Raw genomic sequence first — 16,200 nt, 5'->3', positions numbered from 1 at the left:
ATACAATGAATAATTAGTACAGTGTATCGTCATCATCCCTGTGCTGGTGTTTGATTTTTGGTTTGTTCGGTATCCCTGGTCCCAAACTCAAACTCAGAGCCTGATCATGTAAAAAGACGCCACATCACAGACTTTCTTCCATTTTTTTAAGAATTATTGCTAGCAAATAGCATTGGTTGTGAGCTACTTTGTGTCCCGGACTGTTTTGCTGGCATTCAGGTGGACTGAACACCTTTGACTTGCTTTACGATGTGTATCAGCTGCCTTTAGGTTAAGTTACACGTGTTCCTCTACTGTAACCGAGTACAGTAACTAACGCCAGGCGTTCTAACCAGTCTCAAGAATTTGAGCAACTGGAGATGGCGGCACGCGTCGATGTCGAGTTATCAGGGTGAGAATACACAGAGGGACTCCAAAGAGGCGCTCCGTCTACSTCTCACGGTTCTGGAAAAGCTGCGTCTATATTTCTCTCTGAGCAGACATGAGTAGATATGCAAATGTACAGATACACAAAACACACACTCAACCAGCCAAACACAGGCGACTAATGTGGACAGACAACTGCCCACATCTGCATGCAATCAACGGGCACATTATCATTTTCTTTTCTTTTTTTTTTAACTCTCCCTTTTAATTGTTGGGTTTTATTTTGACCCATAATAAAAGATAATCAAAATTCTCCATGACTGGCATGTTTTCAGACTGGCTTCCTAAAAAAACAAAATCAGTCAAACCATTTATGTAATCAAATAGAAAAATAAGTCAAATCCTACTGGACACATGAGCTGAGTAGGAAAAAAACAAAATAATGTAAAAACACATTCAAAACTGTCGTTTTGGTAAATAAGAAAGTAGATGCATATAAAAATGGGCAGAGGGGGCTTTCATCCTGGTTCACAGAGCAGCAGCTTTGATGCAAACTCGTTTCTTTTTGCAGGTTTGGATTGTGTGTTTTCTGTTCAGTCCATTATTCAGTCGGATGTGGCACCTGAAATACTGAAGCCCTGAGCATCCAAGATGGCAAACAGACACAATGTTTGGGTCATGATTGGCAGCCAAACACCGCTCTCTCACTGTGTTTACAAAATTAGAACTGATGAACCTAAACGTGTCTCGCTTGCAGGCTGATTCGTCAGCCAAGTCCACTTTGCAACATTGTTGATCTTAAAAAGAAAAAAAAGAGAAAGAAAAAAAAAACAGGAAGAGGAAGGACAGACATCAGTGGAAATAGGCTCGGTAACAAACGTAAGCGCTGACCGCCAGCGCTGTGCACAGGCAGACGTTAACCATGAGTGGGGACCAAGCCGAGCTCTCCTTCGGCTGCTCCTCCTCAGACAACTCCAGCTCCTCCTGCTGGGGTTTGTTCAGACCTGTGGAAATAGGACTTGGTTTTCCCACGTGCCCATCCAGCTGATCAGCCTCGTCAGGAGGCGGCTCAGGGACATCTACGATCCTCTTACGCAGCTCTGTCTCGTCTTGTGAGAACCTAAGTGAAGACAATGTCAAATTAAAGTTTGACATTGGGACAGTGTGGTTTGATACAGATCATGGCAACTAAAAATGTTAGATGATTAATAAAGTTTAATTTAAATATTTAAAACATGGACAAACATTTACATTCTAATTTAGTCATGATTAGATTTTAAATAAAAACTCCCTGTAATTTATTAAATGTCATGAGAAGATTGAGTTTGCTGGTCAAAGAACCCGGTGAAAGCTAAGCAACTTTTTAAATGGGTACTTCCTTTAAAAAAAATCATTTACAGAAGAATTTACTTAAACAGATGAGAAAACTGATCACAGACTGCTTTGCGGATCCTCACATAGTGTGGCCTCGCCAACAGGCCACAGAATGTGAGGCTCTGCGACTGTGTGTCTGATGCAGTAGTCTGCAGCACAGGGGGCACCACAGGGCACGGTCCTCTCACCCCGTCTGTTCAGTCTGTACACGTCAKACTTCAGGTACAACTCGGACCACTGCCACCTTCAGAAGTTCTCGGATGATACTGCCATCATTGGATGCGTATCAGACGGGAATGATGAGGAATACAGGGGGGTCATCAGTGACTTTGTTGGCTGGTTGTGAGACCAATGCTCTCCAAGTCAATGGCAGCAAGACGAAGGAGATGGTCATAGACCTCAGGAGGTCACCCCCTACAGCACTGGTGAACATCCAGGGAAAAGACATTGAGACAGTGGACTCTTACAAGTACCTGGGTGTTCACCTCAACAACAAGCTGGACTGGACTACGAACACAGATGTCCTGTATAAGAAGGGCCAGAGTCAACTCCACCTACTGAGGAGACTGAGGTCCTTCGGTGTCTGCAGTACTCTGTTGAAGACATTCTATGACATGGTGGTAGCATCTACCCTTTTCTATGAATTGGTCTGCTGKGGGGCTAGATGTACCGAAAGGGACAGGAACAGGATGGACAAACTGATACGGAGGTCAAGCTCTGCGCTGGGATGTCCTCTGGAGCCTGTGGTTGTGGTGGGTGAGAGGAGGATGTTGGCAAAGCTGACAGCCATCATGGACAACCCCCACCACCCTCTGCATGAAACCGTGGGGGGGCTGAGCAGCTCCTTCAGTCAGAGACTTAAACATCCTCGCTGCAGTACGGAGCGCTTCCATAGGTCATTCATTCTAACTGCAGTTAGACTGTATAACACATCATGTTGTTATCAGTCACTTGGACAGTTCACCTACACTGCCACCACTAATATACAACTTCATATACATTCATTTATTTACTGTACTAGGCATATGTACATTGTTATATATCACGAGTATAGTGCTTTTTGTTTTTCTTTAACTTATCTTTATTCTATCTCACCCTGTCCTGTTTTGAGCTGATGTAATATGCAAATTTCCCCACTGTGGGATCAATAAAGTTTTATCTTATCTTTGTCTAATGACAGCTTTTCATGCTTATATTTAAATTAATTCTAAGAAAGATCAAGTTGGCAACCTAAATCATCAGCCTGGCCCAGAAAGAAACAAAAAACTACATTTAAACAATATTTCCTATGCAGAGTACCCAACATTGCTGTCCTCATCAAGCTGTTAAAGCAACCAGCCGCCAGTCACTTTGAACGTTTACATTTCAAACAGATCAAGACAGTAACAGACTGTGTGCTCTCTGATGCCAGCGCAAATGAAGTTTTAAATTAGCTGATCGTTTGATTGTCTTGATACCTACTTAAGGCTGATAAAAGATAAAAGAAAATCTCGGCTCTTTGAGTTCAACTGTTAAGCAGATTGTGCGCAACCTGGGAGTAAATCTTGACTCAGATCTGTCACTAGATAAACACAAAAAGAACTTGGTTTCCACTTGCTATTTTCAGCTCCATAATATCTCTAAACTCTGGCCCCTGCTGTCCATTTCAGACTTGGAAATGGTAATTCATGCCTTCATTTCTACCCGCTTAGACAATTGTAAGAGCTTGTTCACCTGTCTTAACCAGAAACAGTTAAATCGTCTTCAGCTTGTCCAAAACTCGGCAGCAAGACTCCTAACCCAAACCCACATCTCCACGATCCTAGCAGATCTTCACTGGCTTCCAGTTCAATTCAGAATCTGATTCAAAATCCTGGTCCTCATCCTTCAGAGCTCTTCATGGCCAAGCCCCAGAATACATTAAGTCTCATTTCCCCTTACAACCCCAGACAAGACCTCCGCTCACAGGATCAACATCTCATTATGGTTCCCCTCACTCGCTTCAAGACCCGTGGTGACCGTGCCTTCTCCTCTGTGGTCCCCAGGCTCTGGAATGAACTCCCTTTTAATCTGCGCTCCCTTGATAACATTGTCTCTTTCAAGACTCTCCTAAAAACTCACTTTTTCTCTGAAGCGTTTAGCTAACCRTTTCACCATTACTGCCAGCCTACCTCCGTTGTAAATGTTTCGCCAATCTGTTTTCTTTATTATTGAACTTTACACCATATTTTCTCTCCCGCATTCATTATGTTTTTGTGTATTACTGTATATTTTGACCTGCATTGACCTTGTTTGATTTACAAATTAATCAAATTAATTTCTTGATTTGATGTTTCAATTTTTGTTGCTTATGTTTAATTATGTTTTTCTGTTACATTTTATTCTTTCCACCATTTTATACTGTTAATGACTGTACAGCACCTTGTGAATATATTTCTGTGAAAGGCGCTTTATAAATAAAACTTTACTTACTTACATCTTGCTTACAGCTTGTGTAATTAAAATTGCACAGCTTCTGTCCATTACCTCCCACTGACACCCTGTCTTGTACAATGCCGCCCGACTGCTCACATTGTGAGACTGCTCAGAACTTTGTGGGCGTGTTTGTTTCTGCAGGACAGCACATGATCAACTTCTGATGTCATTTCACTGACAATGGCCCACTCCTAAAAGCCTGTTATATTAGCAAGATGGACAGCTGGTCCTATTGAGGACACGAACATGCCACAAATGTCTATATTTTCTTTCCATCTCTGTGGTTAACAAGGAGAATAAACTAGATCTCACAACATGAGCCTCTCTTCCAACATCTGATATTAGGGCTGCACGATATTAGGAAAACCTGCGATGTGCAATTATAACTGTACTTAATATTGTGATGACGATATGACTTGCGATAAATGAACAAATACATAATTATGTAGTGTTGGTGTCTTTCTGCTCTGGGTTCAAAGCCAAAAAACAACCTAAAAACATCTCATTTCCATTCAAGTCTGAATTTTTTTTTAATATGGAGAGATCCATCCAATTCACCAAGTACATGAAGGGCTTCAAAGAAAATTGTTAAGCGTGTTTGTTTACCATTTTATGTGCTTGAACCACATAGAAAATGTACCAATGCATGGAAATTGAATGTGAAAAAGTTCATATAACGCACACAGAGCTGCTCGGTCTGGAGGCAGTTTATTGGTCTGCGTTCAGGCGCCGTATTTCCTGAAGTCAGTTCAATAGGACATGACTCCGCCTATTTCATTACATCATCAGGATGGGGGTCCCTCACATTGCTTGAGTCATGTCCTCAGACAATATTTTCTGACCTAATGAAGATTAACGGTTCAGTTATGTGTTGAATCTGTGTTCAGGCACGCATCTACATAAAATCATCAAGTCAAACAAAATACTCGCATTTAACAGATATTACTGTTCTCCTAATAATAAGAATATACCATGTGTAGTGTAATTAAAATCAGTATATAAGCAAACCAATAAATTTCTCAGGCTCCATTTGATTGGTGAAAATGTTATAGTGTGACAGGGCCTTTAGCTATGCACAACATGTGTTACAGTGGGAGTGCTGTGGGAAGACAGAGGGAGGAATTACTCTATTTATGTGCGTATGATGCAAAACATGTAACAATCATCCACAAAAGTGAGGGGGTCGTATTAGACACACGAATTGTTTGTATTTTAACTCGTGTCTGTTTGTCAAGTTGTTTTTGTCTTTGTCAGGATTAAAACGATTTCTACAAACTATAATCATTCAAGATTATATTTTCCTGTTCATTACCTTTACACAGATCTGAACCATCACTTTGTTTGAATGTTGTACTGATACTTAATTGCAAGAATTCAGGCAGTTTTCTTGTCACCTGATGAATAAAAGAAGCTGGTGAGTTTAAGCTCAAGCAGTTTGAAAATTTGTCAGCAGTTTTAGTTTTGTCTCCTCGCTCTTGAAATGTTTGTGACTTGAATTTTATGATGCCCTGAAAAGTTCAAAAGTGCTTTGTAAATGTAAAACAATTAACATGCAGTGTTTTATAACATCACATTCTGATGAGTTCCATTCTAATATGATGATTACAGATATTTATACTTCCTTGCAGTAATGTGTTCACCTTCAGTGGCATTAACACTTGTTGTGATTGATGACCTCTTTGTTTTATTTATCCAAACGTCCCCACCAGCAGCTGATAGTGATTCAGCACATTGTAAAACCTACTTTCTTCTTGCTTGCATTCCCCTAATATTTGTTTCATATAAGTTTGAACTAAATGCTAAAATAAACCCAAACCCATTGTTTGGATGCTCACCCCAGACTGGAAATGTCCATCCACTGGATGAGCTCCTCCTCATCGGAGAAAAAAAATGGCTCCATGTTGCCATTGTAAGGGTCTCTGGGAGGAGGGAGAGGTGGGGGAGGGGTGAGCTCCGGAGGATCATCTTCCTCATTTGAGAGCTCTTTCCATGACTCCTTAAGAAAAAGTTTGTTTTTTTTATTAAAGAGCACTATTTACTTTTATATCTTTTAGCATGAAATGCCTAAAAAGTCTCTTAATCTGAGAAACGATGCACCAGATGTAACCTGAGAAGAGAGGAGGAACTTGCCTGCAGGGATGTGTCTCCTTTGATGTACTTGGCACCTTCAATGACAGCAAGGTAAGAGAAGCGAAGCTGATCTGCAGTTTGGATCAAACCCATACGATAGTTTCGCATCTCCAGTAGAACGTCACGAATACGAACCGAAGACGGGTCTTTACGAATAGACATCTAAATGTAACAAAAAAAAATAAAAAAAAAACCATTTAAACTCTAAATTATACAGATTTTACTTCTTGTTCCTCCACTGAAAGCGTGGGCTGATTACGTGCACACGATCATCAGAACAAGTGGATTATTTCTGTACGAACCAGTAGGAGGCAGGTGTCCACAAGACAGAAGGTCCCCGAGCGTCCGATCCCAGCGCTGCAGTGCACCACCACTGGTCCATGTTCTGAATTCAAGCAGCCCGACTCTCGCACTTTGAACAAGAAGTTGAGGAAGGAGGCGGGAGACTCTGGGACTCCAAAGTCAGGCCAGGTGGTGTAGTGAAAATGTAAAATCTCACGTGTCTCCTGAGTCTGCAGGAACGGTTCAAAGTGAAAACAGAAGGACATGCAAGAGCAGAAGGTGTTAAAAATAAAGGTCTGCAACTGCAAAACAATGAAGAAAAATGTAAAGGCACATAGTAGATTATGTTAAAAAATACATACAAAAGATACTTTGAACACAAATGATGGAAAACAACAGAAAAGAGACAATATCAGCAAACCTGAAACTGAGACGACACGATTGTTGAAGTTAAGAAATGAAAATGTGTTTCAGTTCTGCTATCACTATCGGGAAAAAATGTTTTACGTAGGAAAGTAAGAAACTAGAGGCGATTCGTTGTGTAGTTTAACAGCAAAGGCACAAAAACAAGAGCAATAAACATCTGAAGGGATATAAATACATTTTTCTTTAACCATGTTAAAACTTCACACTTTTATTCTTTAAGGGTTTAAGAGTTGAGATGACAAGAAGTTTTCTGCATATGAAATGTAGAGAAATTCTTACTGCAGCCTCCAGTAAGAAAGAATAAGAATAATACTTCCCACCAGCACAATCATTGGGGCGGACATTAATTCCACATATCAAAGTCCATTTTGAAAATAATGAACATTACTTATTGAAGGCCCTGTCACACTAGACAACTTATGAAACTTTTTTATGTCTAAATTGCTAATTAATTATATATTTGATCAATTTCTTTGAATTATATTATGTACACGCCAAAAAGAAGCTTCCTGTTGATTTTTTCACTTCCATCTTCAATGTAGATGTCTTTAAAATGTTCATAAGTTGGCATAAGTTATAGTGTAACAGGGCCTTCAGTCAGTCATTTGTCATCTTTTACCCCCCCCCAACAGATTGTGTCTCCTAAAGAGTCCAGTCTAATATTTAATCAGAGACATCTGCTCCCACCTGAACATTTTTTTTATTTTAATTGTGGGTAAAATTCAGATTTGGATTGGATTTCTAGTTTAATTTTTAGTGATAATTCTGCAATAATGATCCAGATTAAGGAAATTAAATACTAATTCTAAAGTACAAAAAAAAGGCAAAACAAAACAGAGAACTATGCATCTTTACTCTACATATGTTTATTTATATATTAGGGGTGCAACAATACATGTACCCGTACCGAACCGTATCACACAGTGTTGTATGGAACAATACAGATTTAACAAAATTACTTTATCAACATGTCTCCTGAAGATGCTCTGTGTTGAAGGATCAGTGGATCTGTGTTCAACTACTCCACCTAGGCTGCATTTTTGAGCGCAGATCCACTGACAAACTTGCTGTTTCAGCAACATTTAATTTAAAAACTGTACTTTTGTGGTTAAACAAATGTAATTTTAAAATAAATTACAAGTTAAAAGGGGCATGGAAATTTCTCTTTTTTGTATCGAAAAAATATCAAACCGTGAGACTAAAGTATCGAACCGAACCGTGAATTTCCTGTATCGTTGCACCCCTAATATTTTTTTTCTTTTTTCCCCCATCTAATACTGTGTGCAGTCTAAAGTAAATGCCATAGTAATGAAATGTGAGCAGGAAACCATAAACCATATTATTTTTGTTGACAAGTTTACTCTCCCAAAACAATGTTAAATGGTGAAAATCGTGCAGACTATGGCTTAAATACAATCTATAGTAAGTGTTAAGCCCTTCATGTGAAAGGTAATTCCGTCTTATTTTGTTTGGACATTTGAAGTGTTAGAATATTTCCAAGCCGCACAACTATGAGGCATTATGCTTTCTCCTCTCTGCCACCTCCAATATGGCGGCGACATGGTTATGCCGTTTAACTTCCAATAGGGCGTCTATGGATGTCTATGGCACAGTAGCAATCAGTCCCCACAGATTAGGTTAAAAACAGTCCTTCCTTCTTGGCAAAAAGTCCAGTTTTTTATTTATTTTATGTCCTCAGTTTTCAGTGTTCTGTTCAGGCTTGTTCTGTCTGCTCCAAATACATTTTTAACCAGAATATCTCCTCTGATGGACAAAACCTGTTGGAACGCTATTCCTGTATTTGGTTATTGGTGGGTCTCCTCTTTGTATCAGCACACGCGCTAATACCAACAGAAAGTATCCATAGGGCGTAATTATTAATGCCCCAATGAGACTCTATTTGGAGGAGCTGATAGTATTTATTAGTGCAGACAGGGGGAGTATATTAACATGATAAATCCACTGAAACACAGGGCATCGGATTGTACCACCCTATGACTGTAAACACGTACAAAACTGAGAAGGAATCGCTAAAACCCATTTTAAATTCCATTTAAAATTGTCAAAAGCGTTACAMAAAAAMAATACATGGMGAGCTAAGTAAATGACCAGTTTGCGTCATTTATTAGGAGGAACTACTTTGTTGGGTGAWTGAATTTTGTTTAGGTGGGACGCCCTTATGGACCGGCCGCACCTGCTTCCCACCACCGTACATCAAATTCTTTAGAAAGTTGTAAGAGTTTAGTAAGAGTTTAGCTCGCAAGGAAAGCGCTGAAGAACAAACGAGAAGATACGACTCAGGCCGTAACATAATACGACACTTAAGGCGTATAAAACACTAAAGTACAAACTTTGCTGCCAACTGTGAAATAAATCAGTTCACACCGCAGCAGCAACCATTTAAAGCGACCAAGTTCGAAAAGAAAAACAGGAGGCCTGACAGGATTTGGGATCAGTTACTGACATTAAAAATTGTGGAGAATAAATTGCATGATTTCATGTTGATGTGTGTAATTATTTTAAAATGTTGCAATAAGAACGTTTGTCTAATAAATTGTTAAATTCCATATTATTAGTTTTTCATTCCTTCATTTCACTTGTCTGATAAAAAACAGTGTAGGCACAGTTTACAATATGTATAAAGTATATTTATTCTGTCTAATAACTAGCTTGTTTTATGTTAGAGAAGCTATTTGCGTAGTTTCTGTGTGGGACTTTTATTCTAACATTTAACTTTAGGRTCCACAGACACTCAGCGTGCAACAATGAATAGTTGTTCAAATRTAAAACAGGACGACTTACAGACAGATTTTCCAGCTCCAGTTGTCGGACTGTGTAGTAAGATTTGATGTCCTCTGAGACAAGATTAACCTTGAAGTTTGTGTCTTCAAACACTGCTTCTTTTTCCTCTCTCTGTGGCCAATACTGAGCACATTTAATCTAGAAACAAAACACGATTTGTGTTACACAGAGTAATATTAAAAAAAGGAAAGGCAGTGAGATTTCTGGGTAAGAGACATGATATTGACAGATGAATCAAATGCTTACGGATCCTTTCTCTATGACTCGGTTCAGCATCACCACACCGCGGGTCCTCTGCTCCCACACCATCTCCCAAAAATGGCCACATGTGTTTGGAAGGGGGCCCTAAAAATAAATGACAACAGGTTCTTTAAAAACACTTGGTTTTATTCTTCATATAACACATCACATTAGTAATGTTTCATAATTGTACCTATTTTAGTTAGCTTAAAGAGAAGTGCATTGTCAATTGCAATCTCRCTCTAACCATGAAGGCATTTCAGTCATTTTGAAATGGGGTTCTGTGAGAAGTTATGAAGAATTAATATCTTACCTGCTGTACCTCAGTTTGGTGAAAGAGTTTAACTTSAACAGGATGGTTAGTTTGAACACACTCAAAGACCAGTCGACTCAAATCTCAAAAATTTCAAAACGGTTCTTGCGAACTCTGTTGCATAAACTTTTACACTTCCATCAGTTTCTCACTACGATTATTTCAGTGGAAATATTGCAATATTACTGTCAGAAGGACTCTACGCTGCTTCAGAATAATAATGTGTAATAAAAATGTGCTGTCATCACGAGATACACCCAGGTGGAGCAGTGGGCAGCTACATGAGTTTTCAGGGAGCAGTTGGGGATTGGGTATTTTGATCAAGACCACAACATGTGGGCTTGGTGAGGAATCAAACTTGTAACTTTCTGGTCCCAAGTCAGCTGCCGTATCACTGAACCACAGCTGCCCAGAATATAATAAATATAAATAACTAATATATAATATAAATATAATAAATAACTACAAGATTCTATGTGAATAAGTGTACATTGAGAAATTTGCATCAATGCAAAGATTATTTAAAAAAGGCATGAAGTGATATTTCACTTTTTAAAAGTGAAAGATGACAGCACCACTCTGCTGCTGGCTACATTTGGATAGCCGTTAGCTCATCAGTCCTGCTGGAGTTAAAATGTGTGGCCGTGTCTCAATTCAAGGGCTGCRGCTGACAGTGGCTGCAGTCGACGTGGGCCGTAGGCTGCTCGTGTCGGCTGCATAAACAGCTGTGAAATGAGTCGGACTAGTCTACAGGAAACATATACTTTTTATAATATCATATCGCTTCAGTTGTTTTTTCAAAGTATAACTTCACACAATTCAGTTTTTATAAAAAAAAAGTTACAAGTTAAAAAAAAAAAACAGCATTCATAATTTGGGTTTAGCTCCAGTATCGGTACTTGTAACTGCATTTTATTTAACATCTCATTGCAACTAAAGTTTCTTCAGCCAAGTTACATTTTTGGCCCGTGATAAATTTCCAAACTCCGTCATTAAAAAAAAAAAAACCTCAGCCATACAATAAAAAAAAAAAAATCCTTCGCAGTCTTTTGTTTTTCTGTTTAATTTCCTGACGGCACAATGAATTCTGGGATACCGTCAGCCGCAGCTGCCGTTTTCGGGGTTTTGTCAACTACATTTGTTGGCCGCATGTGTAGGCACCTAGAAATTGGGACAGCCTACAGTGCAGGGGAGTGACGTAAGCAGAGGACAAATGCGGCCGACGTCAGCTGCAACCCATGAATTGGGAGACAGCCGGTTTCTTCAAACTGAGGTCACAATCAACATTCATCTCTTTAATAAAATAATAAATGAATGAAGTGAACAATTACATACTTTTAGTTGAGAAAACAAAAAAAAGGAAGAAGAACTGAGATACACAGAGTGTTAATTATTCAAATGGACTCATTTTGGTGATTTTTATACACAAACAATTAATTGATATTTTCAGAACCCCGCCCCCAGGTTGGGGGAACCCCTGGTTTATGGGATGAACAAACCAAAACATAAGCTGTGTTTCCATCCAATGTTTATGTGCATTTTGAGCRAACTTGTAAAATGTTGCATAAAAAAAGATATGCGAATCAGACGTGTTTCTATCACCTGACTTGGAGTGAATCAACCAGACTATGCAAAGTAATGACATCAGACGTTAATGTTGTGCATGGCTGTAGTAAACAGGAAGTAGACGTTGCAAACTCACAGGGATACATATCTCAGGACTATGTAGAGAGGTTATCAGGAACATGTTGCTTCTATCAGGAAAGTTGTACTAATTCTGTCATATCAACTAGTTTTGGTGATGTTACATGCTGTCTGGAGACATAGAAAGAGAAATGTAATCCTCTTCGTGTTACAGGAATAACTGAGAAGATGCCAACAGCGGGAGGAGGGTCCTGCTGCAGTCGCTACAATCACTGGACAGCAGGAACAGCTGATCGAGGTAAATGTTCGCTACGTCAGAACTTATTCAGCAAATGTGTCTCCATCTACTCTTTTACACGTTAACTCTTTTTTGTGAAAATTCAAAAACCATCTCCAGCGAGCGTAAAAACTTTTGGAAAATCAAGGTTATTTTTTATTTTGTTTCCATCCACCCTTTTTAATGCGATACTTTAAAATGCGCATAAAAACGATGTAAACACGTCTATAGAGCCCTGACAACTAGATTCATCCAACATTTGGACTGAAAGCTTTCTTACCTAACCACGTTCTGTCGAACCTGGAACTTGTCATCAGAACATCCTGTGTGTTTGAAACCCCTCCATTTCCTCAGCTTTAACTCATCTGTGTGATCCTGCTTTGGATATTCGTCTTGATAACAGCAACAACTTCTGCTCGTTTCCACTCACTAGCCAACACAAGGCTATTTACTCTGTGCCGTGTACATTTTGTTTCCTGTGTTTAAGGCTCCAGCCAATACCTTCACTTCAGAACACATTTGTTGACARTTACAACTCCTGCTTGTAAATATTACAGATGCTGAACATATTTTTAACCACATTATTATAGCATAATCCCGAACACTGTTCCAAAACAGCCATTTTAGATTGAGATTTTACTGGATTAAGTCAACTGGATGTTTCTGTATTACAGTGACACAAAAAACGTAGATTTAAAAAAAAAAATCAACCAGCTTACCTGAGTAAGAATATAGTTTCTCTGTGCCTCTTCAACAGTTATTAGGCTGGCATTAATGTAGTCATTTGTACCCAGCTGCAGGCGTATTCTGCTGTGGTCAACTGAGAGAGAGAAATAAAGAAGAAGAGGGTTTTCATATTTTCTTACATGATGACAAACGAGTGACTTTGATCAAACTAAAAGCTCGTCACTCCCTCAGCACTGAGACGTACACGTTGGTGTCGGCTGAAGGTCTTTGAAAACAAATGTAAACAGCCCACRAAGTTTCAGGTTCCTCATTTTCACATCTTCTTTAATGTTAAAAAGAAAAACTGTAACTGTTTCTAACTGTGTCTACACAATTTGCATTGCTTATTCAGCGTGAAAATTAAAAAAAAAAAAAATCGCACTGAAGCTGAGCTGTGAAGTTTCTGACTTCATTAAAAAATGAAATGTAAAATCTTTAGATTTATTTACATGAACAGAGAACAGAGGAGCGTTTCTGCAAATATAAATGAGGGGTCAGAATGTAGCTGCATCCATTGTAAATGTGCACAAAACTTTGTCGATATTCTGTTAATGTTTGAAAAAAAGAGTTTCACAATTGCAGTGATTAAGTAAGAAATGCTATTAAAGTCACGTGTGAATACGTTTGTTCTCGCGATAAGTCATTACAAACATGGCGGCAATGGATTTTAACACATAGCATAACTGCTACCACGACACTAGCGCTCATCAGAGGAGACGTCGGCGTCTTATCGAGGCTTTCGAGCGACAAGCCCCTAATACCTGGGAGCAGATACGTATGCTGTGTTTTTGGGAAATTGTAGTCGTGAGTTTACTACTTTCTTTTACTACTTCTGTGATTTTACTACTACTTCTACTTTCTATTGTCTTTTTCGCCAGTAGAAACAGTCAGTTGTTGATCACGTGACTCCAGTGATGCGAAGTGTTTCCATTGCAGTTTTGCGAAACACCAATTTCGATACGGCCGAGAAACCGTCTCATCCTAGCGCAAAAACATTTTGTTGAAAAAATAAAGTTTTTTCGAAATTGGCATGTTTCCATTGAGCAAATTTATTTTCAAAAYTCTAATTTGCGCATTTTCATGGTCAAAGGAAACACAGCTACTGTTACGTAATCCGACTGGCCGATGATGTTGCTTGTTTGAGTTTATTTTTGTAAGTTTAGAGACCTATCAGACTGTGATCCCAACATGTTTCAGATGTGAGTTTTTTTTGGACAAGTGAAGAAGTAACTCACAGGGGCTGACGTCCCTGTAACGGTTCCGATTCTTGTTTTCAAGTAATTTTGCCACATTGCAGGATGATTCCCTCGACTTCCGGCGAATCTCCTGCGACAAAAAGGAAAAGAAATAACTCATTATAACACAGCATGTTTGAAGTTTATTTCTGTGTGAAGGCTGMATTTCTGAAAAAAACTGAATCTTAGCACGTGTGGGAAAAACTTGAGAAGGGGAGCACTTCCTTCCTTAATTTCATTCTGCAGAAAAAGTCAAAAGCATCTGTCCACTGATATACAAACACTGGCCTGCTTGTGTGTTTGTGTGTAGCGTGAACATTAAAACACACAAGTTGYGAAAATAAGGGGAAAACACAGATTAACATTAAGAAATAACTAATGTTTTAATTCTGAGATGAGTAAAAGAATTAAGAAGGCACTTATGCTCATATCAGACAAAATGTTGACACACACTCTGGTGGGACAGATGCACGAACCATCTGAAAAGGTCCGACCCGCATGAACCGAACCGAACCGAACCGAACCGATCATCTCTGTCAACACGAGCTGTCCTAAACAGTGACAGCTTCACCTACGGCTCATGTTCCACCTTGATGAGCCCAGACTTCCTACCTGATAAACGGAGTTCCAGCTCCCCTTTTCGTCGATTTCCCAAAACTCGGCTTCCATTGCTCACAGTCCAGCTGCCGCTCTGTTCCTCTCCCCCACCCCGGTACGAAACACCGCAGCTTCCCGGTRATGAAACAACTTGTTTGTAAGTTTTAAGAGTTTTCTGCTGTAGCTGCCGACAGTCCGGTTGCTGGTAACTCTCAGTGCGGCAGCATAGATCACYGTCTCGGCCTGCTCTTTAGCGGAAACACGTCGTTAGCTCCTCCTACACGCTGTAGCTGTTGTCCTTGGGTGGCTAAAAAAAAAAAAGCACAACGTGGTTTTTCAGAGCTAAAACGGTGCTGAGAGTTATCTGGATATGGTTCACAACACCGTTCAGGACCGGAATGTTACTCTGTTAGTAGAGAAAAGGCATCTCACCATTCCTAAATCAGCAGCAGAAACCAACAGGCKAGGGCGCGCGGGAGGCATCTTGTTTCTGGAAAGAAACGCGTCTAGCTTTACGGAGCGCGCACGTACGTACTGACGTATGCTCACGCAGGGGTCTGTTTACGTCCAATCTGAGCAATCAGTGCAGCTGCCCCGGTATGGCAGTTCGTTGTAACATATAAAAAAAAGCACAATTTTAGCGATCAGTCACACTATTTCTATAAGTCAAAATGTCTGAGTTTTACTTGTAGTGATTTAATATAACTAAAGTAGCATTTATATGATTAAAAATATAGTTAACGATTTTAGAACACCCTCTTTTTTCCTGTTTTAAATTTGAAATTCAAGCAGCTCAAGTCTAATGACACTGCAGATTTCAAATTTGTAGTCATCAGTCAACACAAACGCCTTTCCATCACTGGTCCACTTGTGGTGTTTCGTGGTCTAGACAAGCCTCTTTTTTCTTATTCAGAGGTCTTAGAGATGGTTTTCTTGCTGCGACTCAACCTGTCAACCTGCAGCTCCATGTCTCCTCTGAACAGTTAAAACAGACTTGTCTTTGACCACTCTGAAGCTGTGCTTGAAGCTGAAGGCCCGTGAGCCTCCTTGTTCAGTGCCTCCCATCCTGCGCAGACAGAGCATAACATCAGGTGAAGCAAAAATATTTTATAATCACTTACGGACTGATCAGGACTTTGTTAGATTAGTTTGTAATTTGATCCAAATGACTATATTAGGTGTGGTTACTTTTACTTTAAACATAGATAACTAACTTTATCTGTGGAGTGATGAAACACCCCTTTATATGCAAGTGAGCACAGAGATCAAATCAGGGTATCTAAATTAACAAAGTAACAATCAAAACTGTTGTACCAGTTTTAGGCTTCATCAAA

The 16,200-nt window shown here is 39.5% G+C and overlaps 1 protein-coding gene across 1 annotated transcript; it reads right to left on the bottom strand.

Annotated features, from left to right (window-relative positions):
- Positions 1-450: 450 nt before the first annotated feature.
- ptpn1 (protein tyrosine phosphatase non-receptor type 1) lies at positions 451-15,404 on the bottom strand. The gene is made up of 10 exons (XM_014016216.1): positions 15,299-15,404; positions 14,882-15,173; positions 14,270-14,360; positions 13,028-13,128; positions 10,081-10,179; positions 9,835-9,972; positions 6,627-6,836; positions 6,325-6,486; positions 6,030-6,190; positions 451-1,486 (listed from the first exon to the last, which is right to left on the bottom strand). The coding sequence occupies exons 2-10, from the start codon at positions 14,936-14,938 to the stop codon at positions 1,219-1,221; spliced, it is 1,287 nt and encodes a 428-aa protein (XP_013871670.1). The 5' UTR covers positions 14,939-15,173; positions 15,299-15,404; the 3' UTR covers positions 451-1,218.
- Between the last annotated feature and the right edge of the window lie 796 nt (positions 15,405-16,200).

The sequence above is a fragment of the Austrofundulus limnaeus genome, unplaced genomic scaffold, assembly GCF_001266775.1.
Source record: "Austrofundulus limnaeus strain Quisiro unplaced genomic scaffold, Austrofundulus_limnaeus-1.0 Scaffold141, whole genome shotgun sequence".
Taxonomy (NCBI): Eukaryota; Metazoa; Chordata; class Actinopteri; order Cyprinodontiformes; family Rivulidae; genus Austrofundulus; species Austrofundulus limnaeus.
The sequence above is the reverse complement of the archived record's forward strand: the minus strand, read 5'-3'. Positions and strand labels throughout refer to the sequence as shown.